Here is a 12,922-nt window from a genome sequence, read left to right on the forward strand (position 1 = left end):
GGCCCCCATGGCTCCTGTAACCCCACCATTCTGCCAACCTCCTGCATGATGGGCAGGGTGGAGGGCAGCTGCTGAGATGAAGCCCAAACTGGGGAGTGCCTCACCCCTGCGGCCAGTGGCCAGCGGCCAGCGGCCAGGGAGGGCCTCCTCACGGTCCTGTCTTCCTGTCACAGATAAGAGGACAAGCCTGCTGGCACACCCACAGCCTACCACAGAGGGGGCTTAGCACAGCATTGTAATCAGCCAGCAGGCTCCTCCTGCTCTGGACTGGAACTAAAACGTCTGAGCAGGTGAGCCGAAGGGAGAGGAGCCAGGGCTGAGCACAGGGGGTGGATGAGGGGGCAGGCCCCACAGCAGACTGAAAATGTCCACACACAGGTCCTGCAGATACAGTCACATTCAAAGAAGATGACACAGCTTTTCCTTTTTCATTTTAATTAAAAAGTAATCATCTCATCTTATTAACAACACAGGAGTTCCAAAGAGGGAAAAAACACTATAGAACACAGGTCAGAACAGAAAGTGGTGCCACGTGGGGTCATTGAGTTTTTGGAACCGCTGTTCGCTCAGCCACAGATGGGGGGGGCTCAGCTGATGTCACTGCCCCCTGAGCCCCTGCCAGGGGTCCCTGGGAACAGCGATCCGAAAGGCTCTAAAATGAGCACCGTCCCTAGGGAGAAGGCAGCTCCCTTTAGAGCAGCAGCCGGAAGTCCTCCTCCCTCTAATTTCACTCTGGCTCAGCAGTTACAAACAGCCGCCTGTATCAAGAATATGTCCAGCTACCAAAAGTCTGACATCAAAATGGTCCCTACCTCCTGCTACTCAGAAAACAGAACAAGAGTCCAGGTGAAAAAGAAAGACTGATTTTTAAGTCAAAAGCTCAAAACAATCACTGAAAAAATGGTGTTCAGTGCCCGAGTCTAGAGTTGCCTTCTCAGAACTGACTCCATGTAACTACCCCAGAGAGGGAGAGGCTGACAGATGTGTTAAGGGGGGGTGAGTGGCTGGGGCCCAGATTCACAGTTCGCGTGAAATTGCTGGTGACTAGAACTGTTCAGTCCATTGGAGATCCTCCAATGAAATGAAAGCAAAACAGGAGAAAAATGAGAAAACCCAAAACCAACAACATTGGGTCAGGCAGAAAAATGTCTGCTTGTGTGGCTGCCACGGACACTTCCAGACTCCAGAGTGGCTAAACTATGAACCCTCAAACAGACCTCTCGGGGCGGGAGGTGGGGCACGACGACGCCACGCCCGCCAAGCCCAGTCTGCTGTGCAGCCCTGCGCGGGGGCTGCGGACAGGAGCGGGGGCTCTGGTTGGTCTATGTGAGGCTGGGGAATGAGCAAAGGCAGTAGCTAGTGACATGAAAATGTCATTCCAAACACTGGCGCTTGGCTTTTCCCCCTCCTACCCACCCCCCAGTTCAGCTGACGGACCAGAGAAACCCATGAAATATAAACTGAGCCCAGACACCTATACTGCCACCCAAGTGACCCCAGAAGTATTTATTTTCTACAAAAACCCAAAAACAACAAAAAAAGATACATCCCCAAATGCAGTATAAACTCTGACTCTGGAAGGAATAAGCAACACAGCCTTGGGCAGAAGAGAGAGCAGGTGGTAGAAACACGACACTTGATGTGACCTGGACAGGTGCAGAGAACATCTTCCAAATAACTCTACTCAGAACGCAAAAGGTGAGAGGCGGCCAGGGACGAGGGAGCTGGGAGTAGTTGAGAGACCGAGCCTCAGTAATGCCTCTGGTAAGATCCCATGGGTGCTGGGGGTCGCCCCACCTGTGCTGTGGTTTGGCTAACCAGGTGGGAGAGAGCAGGGCCACTCTGGATCAGGGTGTCCAGAGCCTTCTGTACACTTGGATTGTCAAAGTTGATACCTGTGGAAGACACGGGCCTCTGGCTAGCTATGTTGCTGGCAGGTGCCAGGCGACTGGAAGGCTGGCCAAAGAGCCCTTGGGAGGGGGCCCCAGGCCTGGGGCCCATGTTCCGAGCAGATCCTGCCTGTCCCAAAATGTTTGGAGGCTGATTGCCAGAGGCCTGTGATCTTTGCTGAGGCTGGCTGTTCGGTGCTGTGGAAAAATTCTGGTTCTGGGTATTTCCGGCAGCGACTGAGGGAGATGCGGAGCTGCTATTGGCCGCAACCGTGCCACTATTGAAGAGGCTGAGGATTTTGGCCTGAAGCTCTTGTTGGGAGATGGGGGGTGCGGCTGGAGTGGGTGTAGCAGAGGGGAGCACTTGGCCGCTCTGGAGCGGTTGGGAGCTTGGCTGTGTCTTCAGCGAGGCACCCGAGGTCGCCCCGAGTGGTTGGCGGGAAATCGGGCCTGGAAGACAGAAGGAGGTTTCTGGTTGAAAGTACCCTCTGTGGGTAAGAGGCTTAGCAGCTCAGGGAAGAACAACAATCACTGATCACATCAATCACACAAACAGTAACACCAGTTTCCCAAAGGGGCCACTTTATGGTATGGGCTGTCTCCGAAACAGCCTAGTTCCCCCAGAGAATTACTTAAAGGTAAAATGGACATCCACCTTGGTTACCAGGGAGCCAGCAATACTAGTTTACCCATCACCAGATTAACTACAGGGATCAGAATTCCATACCCAAACCTTAAGTTATCACTGTATCTGAATAAAGGCCCATGGGCGAACCCAAGAGATGGGCTCACTTCCCTTACCCACCGCAGAGAGCCCTGGGCCTCCCACCCTCCCAACGGAGACTGGGAATTAGAGAAATGCAGAGTCAGAACTTCACCTCGGCCCTGCCACGTAGCTCACCAGGCAGAGAGTCGGTGCTGCTCCTCATAAGCCGCTCCTTCCTCTCTCGCAGGTAGTTGATGATCTTGTCTGTCTCTTCGGCAGTGAGGTACCTGTTGTCTGCCAGCAGGTTGATGAGGCTTTGGATGGCTGGAGGGTGGCCCCCACGCACTCCTTCCTCGGGGCCCCCTCGCTCTCTTTCCTGCAGAATTGCTTCATTGGCCATCTTGGCTGCCTGTCTGGCAATCTCCTCACGTTCCTTTTCCCGGCACTCATTCTTGTAGCGCTCATAATTTCTGGCCACCAGCACCATGGCGTCTGCCTGGGGCATGTTGCGGTGCTCTGCGGGAGGGATTACATGAGTTAGTGCCTCCCACGAGAGACTTCAGTGCCTACCTGCTGAACTCTGCCAAGCTGTTCCTAACCTCAAACCAGCAAGAAAACCATTTCAGTAACAAAAAGCCTTGGGATGGGGAAAGGAAGGAGATGGGGCTGGAAGATACATGAATGGATTTCTCTGGTAGGGAATAAACATCTTTGTACAGAGATGGTTCTTTGTGGAATTCCTAGATCACAGACTTGTAGTAAAGACCAAAGAGACAAGACGGTCTCCCACAGATTCAAAAAGACCATGTGGGGAGTCACCACGGAAGGCAAGCCACAGGGGTCAAATCTGGTGAAGGCTGGCTCTCTCCACTGTGCTGCTCAGGACAGAGCTGGCCTGCTGTTTTTGAATCCGGAAGTTCAAAGATCATAGATTAAGACCAAATTGTGACCCTAAATAAATAGCCTCTCCTCACCCTTGGGCAACATGATTTACAGGGTGGTGAGAAGACTTCCCAGAACTTTATATAAATGAACTCACACATCTTGAGGACTATTCCTCGGAGGGACAAATGGGACGGGTGTACTGGTCGCGCAAGTAGAGACCTGGAGTGCGGTGGGAAGAGGGCAACGTCTGTGCTGTAAGAGCAACAGCCTGTCAGCTGGCTGAGTGTCAACACTCTCAGGTGTCAAATACTAAGAGCCACTTCCCTCTGGGTCAGGGTTCCCTCCCTGTTCTCAGTCCCTCTGTCTATCGCATTTACAAACAGTATCCCGAACGCCTGTGCTTGTTCTCTGTCCCCCGTTAGCAAGTCTCGAAAAGGCGAGGCTCCAACAGCACCGAGCGTGGCACACACCAGAAGTGTGCCAGGACTTCTCCCTGGTGAGAACCGACTGTGCGTCTCTTCCCTACTACCCCTGAAGTGACTTCATACTGGTGGCTTGAACTAGGACATGGCGACAGCATATGCATTACAGAAATCAGCAAATGCTATAAACCCCACCACACTCATCTCCTCACCCTGAGCTGGTTGTCAAACATTTGCTAGCATACCACTGCATATACCTAGGGGCTAAATATAACATCTTATATATGGCACCTACTAAAGGAGTATCAAATAAATGACTACTTAAATCTCCAGCACACTCATCAAAGGGCCCTGCTGTATTTGAGCAGAAATACATGCGTCATTTGCACAAAACCTGCTTCTTCTAAGTACGGCATGAAAAAATTCACGGACTAGTGACTACTTCGGAAATTCTGTCCCACTTGGGCCTCTGTACCTTGTGGGGTTCCGAACATGATGTTGACCGTACAGGAGCGGTGAATCTGGTGTTGCTGGGTGATGACAATAGCAAAAGGTGACCCTCCCCTGCTAACATCCTCCAAGGCTTGTGACAGTGAAACCTCCGTGTTGAGGAAGATCAAGTCCACCACCATACCCAGGTCTCGTACCTTCCGCCCCACAGATTCAGCATAATCCCTGCAGAAATAAACAGGACCAAGGTGAGCACTCCCGGGCCAACTCCCTACCTGCACACTGCGGCACCTCAGCCAGCTGTGTGTGCTCCTTGGAGAGCGTAGACCCTAGCCCGCCCAGTGTCTCCCTGTGCCCTCTCCAGGATCCAAGGATCTAGACCAGTGGTCCCCAACCTTTTTGACACCAAGGACCGGTTTCATAAAGTACAACTGTTCCCCAGATGGCAGTAGGGGCAGACAGGAGGTAGAGCTCAGGCAGTCACTAGCCAGCCACTCACCTCCTGCTGTGTGGCCCGGTCCTGGGCCTGGGAGGTGGGGACCCTGATCTAGACTATTTCCTTCTCTTTATACTGGTTCAGAATGGTCACATATTAAGCTGCTGGTAGCACAGGTTTTAGGAACTAGGTCCTTCTCTTTATTCTCTAGTCCAGTGGTCCTTTCTTAACACCACCCCACTGCCTAAGACATATACGTCTCTGGGGAGGCTGCATACTATGGGAAAAGCATGGGCTTTCATGCTAGAAAGATGGTTTGGATCCCAGCCCCAAACATTTATTTACTTGCAGAGTTGTGAAGCAGATCCCTTTACCTCTTACAAACGTCAGTTTCTATACCAATAAAACAAGAATAATATAGCTCAGCTGCTATGTCATTTCCTCGGGCTTCTCTCCAATCTAAATTAGATCCTTGATATATTTCTTCTCATAGGACTCATCACCAATACATTTGCCCAACTGGGGTGTAAGCTCCATAAGAGGAAGGGGCTGTGTGTGTTTTCTTACCACTTTGGCTCCAGTACCTAGTTTCTGCCATATACAAAACTGCTGAACCATATACAAAACACAATGTACCACGATTATCATGAAGATGGAAAATAATTTGTGCTGGGTGCCTAGCATGGGGGTAGCACAGAGTAGGTGCTCAGAAAATGACAGTTATGATCACGTATCAAGTAAACAACCCCCCTCCCATTTCTAATTAAAGCAGCATCTGCCTCTATACAAGGCTGCCTAGAGCCTGTGAACTCCGCCTGCTGCTTGGTGTCCCAACACCTATTTCCCTAGCTTCTGCCTTGAAATTGGCTTTTTAACCCCAAACTGCTAGAAATACATGAAGTTGTTACTAATCACCTGGGGAAAGAATACACAGCTACTGACTGCTAAGCCTGCAAGTAGCTGTATACTCCCTTCTCTGCTCACCTCTTGACAGAAAGAATGTAGAACAGAGGTGGAGTACGACAGTGCTGTGAACTCTAGACTGACTAGCACGGTCACCTAGCAGTTCTATAAGGCCACGGCACTTAACGAAGAAGGCTTGGTACTTGGCTGACAAATGCAGAGACATGTCTCCCAAAGCGCTGGGGACTTGGGATTGTCCCAAGAAGGGGGGCATCTGCTGCTCTGCCTGACCAGCACGCATCCTTGCTTCACTTTTCCTTTGGGAAAGCAACCCTCTCTAACTCAGTTCACATGGTTTCACAGGACTAATTCCACATTTAGGTCTAGGGATAGGCATGTGACCTAGCTCTGGCCAATCAGGGCATCCCAACACCACTGGCCAAAGTGACTATTCCAACAATAGGAAAGTGAGCCAGGTTAGTCCAATGGGAAACAATTCCAGGACTTTAGGTGGAAGCAGCAGGAAAGAGAAGCTCCCTTTCCACTACATTTACTAAGCCAAGAAGACACATACATGTCACAGGCCAGTGCCACTCTGCCTCTTCCAGTAGAATGCCTGTCTGGGAATGAAGGCACCACAGAAACCAAAAGTTGGTAACATATTTTGATGCTGGATGTGGCCATGTCTGAACTGCCCAGCCAAGCAAACGAAATATTTCCCTGTGGGACATAAAGTAGTTTGTAATGGGTTCTCTGTCACTTACAACGGAAAGAACTCTCACTATGACCGCAGAGCAATGCCAGAATACACGGATCAAGTACAGTGGGCAGAGCTGCTAAGAGGGAGCCTGAATTTCAATTCTGACCCTTCCCCATAGGAGAAACAGCCAAAGGGTTCTTACTTAGTCTGCTTGTTGACCACAATCACAGAACAATCAACGGGCCTCTCAGCATCAAAGCGTCTCTGAATTTCTTCAAAATATTGACGATAAAGCTCTTCTCTACGCCGTTCTTCACGTTTCAAACGCTCTGCAAGACACCATCAGGGAAAACTGAAACATGGATGGTGCATTCTACAAACATAAGTCACAGGCCTTACTTTGAGTCCTGAACTACACACAGGCAAAGGTCATATAACTGTCTCTCTCTGTATTAATCCTATAGACTATCTCCTAAAGATAACCATTATCTTTAGTATTATTCTCTGCTATTATAAATTCACTGAAATGGAATAGCTGGGTTAAAGGACAGTCCTTCTAATGCTCCATCTGAAATATACTGCCACTGTGGACGCTAGACGGGCTCTTACTAATTTGTTCCTCCCCAGAAGGAACTAGGTGAATCATCTAGTGCTGTTTCTCCACATCTCAGTCAGCACTGGGTTTTCCCATTTTAAAAAATTCCCATCAACCTGACAGGTAAAAGATGGTACAGTTCATTATTATTGTAATTTGCATTTTTGGGACAATTATTTAAGACCCTTTACTAACAGGTACTTGTAATTTCCTATTTTTGGGGGGGTAAAAATTGGATAGTCGAGTTTAATTACAAATTAAAAATGAGGTACTTAACTTGACCAGATATAAAGCAATTTAAAAATCTTTAAAGATGTACTGAGAAAACCAGTAAAAAACATGTTTGTCTTAATCAGATAAAGAGATGCTGTTAGGTAAAAATTATAAATAAAATAAACAAAACCCCAAACCCTATGCTGCACAGATAATGCATTTGCTCCATGGGCAAAAAGCGAGCAAATTCTCTAGTGCCAATCTTTTGTTTATTTCTTATTGCTGGAATTTCACATTTATTTCTTCTTGTTAGATGACTAAACCAGATGATTCTAATTTGCATTTAAAAATTTTTCATGAAGAATGCTCTCTACATATCAAGAGGCTATTTGTATTTCTTCTTTTTGTGAATTGCTGAGTCACTAGCCCCTTTTCAGTGGGTTAATACTTTCCTCTTTCTTCTGTAAAGTATTCTGCCAGTAATAGGAATAAACTTTTTCTGCTACTTTACCTTTTGCACGAGACTGACTTTCTGGGCCTGGAGGGCCTCGTCCATCAAAGCTATCTCTGTAGCGGTCGAAGTAAGAGTCATCCTTTCTCCTGCCATAGTCATCCATTCGCAGGTATCGGTCATAGGAGCTTTCTCTCCTGTAAAGTTAAAGAAATATGCACAAAATTAAAACTGTCCTATCCTGCAAAAACTCAGATACAGAGATTTCTTCATGGCCCAGTCCCCTGTGAAGTAGTAAGTACAGTAAGGCAAATGGCTTTGGGATTAGACAAAGTTTGTGTACAGGCATACCTTGAAAATATTGCAGGTTCGGTTCCAGACCACTGCAATAAAGCAAGTATAGCAATAGTTAAGTCATAACCTTTTTGCTGGTGGAGGGTCTTGCCTTCATTTTGTGCAGTGCAATAAAACGAGGTATGCCTGTATCTGAGACTCACTGCTTATCAGCTCTGCGGCTGTGAATGAGTTAATTTGCCTTGCAAAATGACTGGCTGTACAGAAAGTTCTCAGTATAGTCCCTGGCACAAAGCAAACACAAAGTAACTGGTAGTAATTACGGATGTTAGTTTTGAGGAACCATTCCATGCTCCACCTTCTGCCATCCCTTTCCCTGTGCTTTTCACAATTCTGCAGTAAAAAAATATGTATGTATGTGTATAGGTATGTATATATGTGTGCATATACACATGTATACACACCCTCACGCCCAGTGGTTTTCCAATACCTGAACAGAAACTCTGCACGCATTAAGTAACTCTTCATGCCCCTTCCTTTAACCTCTATCTACTTTGTTTCTGTGAATTGCCTTTTCTAGATATTTCATAAAAATGGAATTACATTTGTCTTCTGTCTGTCTTATTTCACTTAGCATGATGTTGTAGCAGATATCAGCATTACACTCCTTTTTATGGCCGAACACTGCTCTGTTGCATGGATTTATCATCTTTGCGTCCCTCTACCAACGGACTTTGGGTGTGTCTGCCTCTGGCTGTGAGCAGTGCTGCTGTGTACCTTCACATCCACATGCCCCAGTCCCTCTTTCCAAATGCTCTGGGTATACTCAGGTCTGGGATTGGTGGGTCACAGTAATTCTACTGTATTTATAACATTTTGAAAAACTGCCAAATTGTTTTCCATAATGGCCACACTATTTTACATTCCTACCAGCAATGTAAAATAGTGTTCCAATTTCTCCACACCTCACTGACATTTGCTATTTTGCTTTCCCTTAAAAAAATTATTATAACCATCCTGGTAGGTATGAAGTGACTCTGATTAGCATTTCCCTGATGACTAAAGATGATGTCAAGCATCTTTTCCCGTATTTATTGGCCATTTGTGTATCTTCCCTGTGCTTTCACACTGCCAAAACAATTTGCACTCCATCTTTTTTCCATTTGTACAATGCTGCCTTCCATAGACCACAGGGAGAGACCCAGGTTCATTAGGTAATATATTTGTGGAGTAGCCTATCTGCCATTTGATAGACACTGAAAATAGAAGGCTGATAAAATCACTGCCTTTCAAGAGCTTTCAGTCAGTTTAGCAGAACACACATAAAAAGACTGTCATAAAAAACAGACAAACCCCCCAAACGAGCAAAATAGCTGTACCTGTACCTGTACATGGGATCTCGGGAGTCTCTCATATCTCTGTATCTGTCATACATGGGGTCTCGGTGATCTCGAAAATCCCTAGAGTCTCTTAGGTCCCGGAAGTCTCTAAGATCCCTCATGTCCCGAGCGTCACGCATACTCCTGCTGTCTCTGTGGTCCCGCATGTCTCTGCTGTCTCTGTGGTCCCGCATGTCTCGGGGATCTCGCATGTCTCTGCCATCCCGGGCATCCCGGCCATTTCTGCCATCCCTGGGCTCTCTCCTTGGACTTCCTGGAATTGGGGATCGATCACGTCTTGTATCTCGACCGTCTCCAAAGCCATACGGATCTCTGTGGGAGGCAGTAAGACGATGCTAAGACAAAGAAATTGAAGACAGCTAACCCCTCAGCTCTTTATTAGAGGACGCCCCCACCCTCCAAGCATTTTTTCCCTAAAACATGGTAACACAACAGTGACAACATGACTAAAATTTTAAGGACAACCACCCATCTGGTGAGCAAATAAAAACTAGTAGGTAGTGCGATCTCAAAAGTGTAGGATAAAGAATAGATGACCACAAACCAGAGGTTTATCAGGCATCAGGGAGTAAGTAATTTGGCATTCCTTATGCATGACCATCTATCATCTCAAACTCAACAGGTTTTCAAGGCAAAAGTGTCTTTCTCCGAGGACCCATTTTTTTCCCACCAGACCTGTTTGAGAAACTTCAAAAGGGGAGAAGTTGTGCGGGACAGAGTAAGGGGCAAGAGTCATGAAGAAGAAATGGCACAATTCATACAAAGTGATGATAATCGAAGAAGTGGTCCTTGTAGTGCAGAAAACTTCACTTAAAATCTCTAGCAGGATAATCAAATTAAGGGAAAAAGACTACAGCATGGTACTGTGAGTACAGTGTAAGAACACTCAAGTCTGTCTTCTCAATGTAGTTACTGGATAGTGGTCTCTCAATTTAAGGTTTATAAAGAAATCTAGTTCTGTTTTTTTTTTTTTTGCCGAGGTTTTTTTTTGTTTGTTTGTTTTTTAAACAGTGTTTGAAGTCACAGATGATTGGCCTGCTCTGACTCAATATTCTCCATGAGACATTCCACTCCACTAGAAACTTAACCTCAACAAATCTAAAATTAAACTTCTTATTTAACTGACCTACCTAGTCCCATTCCTTACATTTTCACTTGGGCCAAAAATCATCTTCCCAGTTACCAAGGTTTGAATTCTTGAAAGTTAATTTTGATTCTTTCTTCCCTATCTCAACTGGGTCACTTGAATCTTTTCGTTTTTTCTTTTCACTGGATTTGTAAGTTCAATTCTAACCCTTATATTGGCACCAACAAGTTTCCAAAAATCAGAACAAAACAAAAAACCTTCCAGATCTCGATTCATTCAACACATAAAGACCCAAATTACTACCTGTTACCAATCACAGGGTGACTATCGAATTTCTGAGCATCTCCCCAACAAATCTGTCCTCTTTCCAACTATTACCTCTCCTCCCTTTCTTGAACTTCCTCAGTTTTATTTAAGCTGTTCTTATGACCTAACTCACGTGACACAGCTATTTCAATATTTTTGTTCACATGGTTTTTCAACCTGGAATATTTTTCCTGTATTAATCCTAGTAGTACCCAATCCTCACAAGCAAGTTCATGCTCCATGTCTTCCAAGAAATTGTCACTGATCTTCTCCTCAACTCAGAGCACAAACTATTAGTATTACTCATCTTGATCTGATATTTACCTTTTTACAACAATGTCTTCTCGTTAGACCCACATTAAGTATGACCTACTCCATGAAACTTGCCCTGAATTCTTGATCTTCCCCAACAAGCATGCTTCTCCTGTAGTCCTGTGCACCTCAATAAATGCTACATCCATCTGCTCAGTTACTCAAGCTTGGAAAACTGGATGCCATTCACTATTCCAATCACATTTCCAAGTTTCACTCATTCCTTCTCTGAAATTGCTCTCCACCCTGCCCACATTTCTCTATGTTCACTGGTGCCACTGAAGGTGAACCCACAATTGTCTCTCCTTACAACCAAAGCAAAGGCCTTCCAGTTTGCCCACGTCTTCTCTTGCCCCTTCTCTAGTCTTTCTCCAGATTACTCTAGTGATCTTTTAAGCATGAAAACCGTTCACGATTCCTCATAGTATTTAGACTTCAATCCAAAGTCTCTAGGGCTAATAAGATCCTCCATAATCTTGGCTCCTGTCCTCTCACCTTCTCCCAAGTTTACCATTCTCTTGCCATACTAGCAGCCAAGATAGTATCTCTTATTCCCTCAATTTGATAGTTTAAAGGTTTCTCTTCTGCCCCTAAATCCTGGCCACATCCTCTCATAGCATTTCGTTTTCACTTGTCAGTGTGGTCTACTGAACTGCAAGTCCACAAGGGCAAGGACTATCAGTGACTCTCCACTATAAACTCCACTCTCTCTGGCACGTAGATAGCCCCAGAACGTGTTAAATAAGTCTTGCTCTGGCAAACATTTCTATTACTGCACTCATCACACTGTTCTGTGATTATCTGTTTACATGGCCTCCCTACTAAACAGTAGGAGGCTATGTATCCTTAGACACAGCATGGACTTCAGGAAATGTTTTAATAAACTGCTCACTAAACTGTAAGCCTCTCAAGAGCAAGAACTGTGCTTTGCTGACACTTTGTCACTACCACAGTCACACACATCAGGCATTCATCACGGTGCCATCAGCTCGGCAGAAAACCTCAATTTCACTTCATCTACAGAGCATGGAAAAACAATTTAAATGACAATTTTGCATCTATGAAAAGTCCTTGTCATATATTTTAAGACTCGAAAGAACTCCTGATTTGTGGGAGGAAGCATCTGGTGAGACCAGAGGATTGAAATGAGGACAGCCAAACATTTTTCCTATTAGAATGAAGTAGAGACTAACCAAGATTTTTACCTCAGTTTTCCTTATGTCATATAACCCTCCTAAACATGTTTAACATCTGATACAGTGAGTAATATGGGCAAACATTCAGAATCCAGTGGGAAGGGACAACTGTATTTTTGGATTAATGATCAGCAGATAAAACTGCCTTGGGGAGCAGTTAGAAGTAGTCATTAGAGGTGGAATCAGATTTCAAGTGTTCTTGGCAATCAGGGCTGAAAGAGATCAGGAGCCTGACAGACCACAGACCACACACAAAGCTTCGGGCGGGTGGAGACGGGCTGGGGATGCAGGAAGAACACCACATCACAGTGCATTATTCACAGCCTTAGGGGAGTTATAAATGCCATGTCTGGTTCTCATTCTTGTGAATCCACTGAAATACTTACGTACCTGTCAGAGTCCATCCCTGGCGGCTGACCGTAACCCTAAATTCCCAAAGCCTGGGTTCACACTTCCAGTTTGAGAAGGCAAGTACCTCCCTTCCCTCAATGAGTATGAAGTCCATGTGCAACACAACTACTAATTCCCCCTCGAATGCTCTCTGGGCACAAATGCAGAAGAGATGATATTCACAAGGGGGAAAAAAACCAAAGGAGGGTGGAAGTAGGGATAGAGAAGATAATATTTCTCTAAAGTGAAAAGGCAAAGCTGTTTTCCTTTCTCCAAAAGATGAGCAA

At 45.9% G+C, this 12,922-nt stretch overlaps 1 protein-coding gene across 4 annotated transcripts in view; it reads right to left on the bottom strand.

Moving 5' to 3' along the window:
* Positions 1-426: 426 nt before the first annotated feature.
* NCOA5 (nuclear receptor coactivator 5) overlaps positions 427-12,922 on the bottom strand; it is a 29,264-nt gene continuing 16,768 nt past the window's right edge. For 2 of the 4 annotated variants that reach the window (XM_037164393.2, XM_037164391.2), the window contains 6 exons: positions 9,324-9,656; positions 7,711-7,847; positions 6,594-6,720; positions 4,378-4,577; positions 2,791-3,111; positions 427-2,339 (listed from right to left, as the gene is read on the bottom strand). In XM_037164393.2, coding sequence (XP_037020288.1) covers positions 1,750-2,339; positions 2,791-3,111; positions 4,378-4,577; positions 6,594-6,720; positions 7,711-7,847; positions 9,324-9,535 — 1,587 coding nt within the window. In that variant the 5' untranslated portion in view covers positions 9,536-9,656 and the 3' untranslated portion in view covers positions 427-1,749. Of the gene's footprint in view, positions 2,340-2,767; positions 3,112-4,377; positions 4,578-6,593; positions 6,721-7,710; positions 7,848-9,323; positions 9,657-12,922 lie in introns of all 4 variants that reach the window. The other 2 variants (XM_037164392.2, XM_037164394.2) reach the window with 2 other exon arrangements.

This window comes from Artibeus jamaicensis, unplaced genomic scaffold, assembly GCF_021234435.1.
Source record: "Artibeus jamaicensis isolate MK-2021 breed Jamaican fruit bat unplaced genomic scaffold, CSHL_Jam_final contig_685, whole genome shotgun sequence".
Classification (NCBI taxonomy): Eukaryota; Metazoa; Chordata; class Mammalia; order Chiroptera; family Phyllostomidae; genus Artibeus; species Artibeus jamaicensis.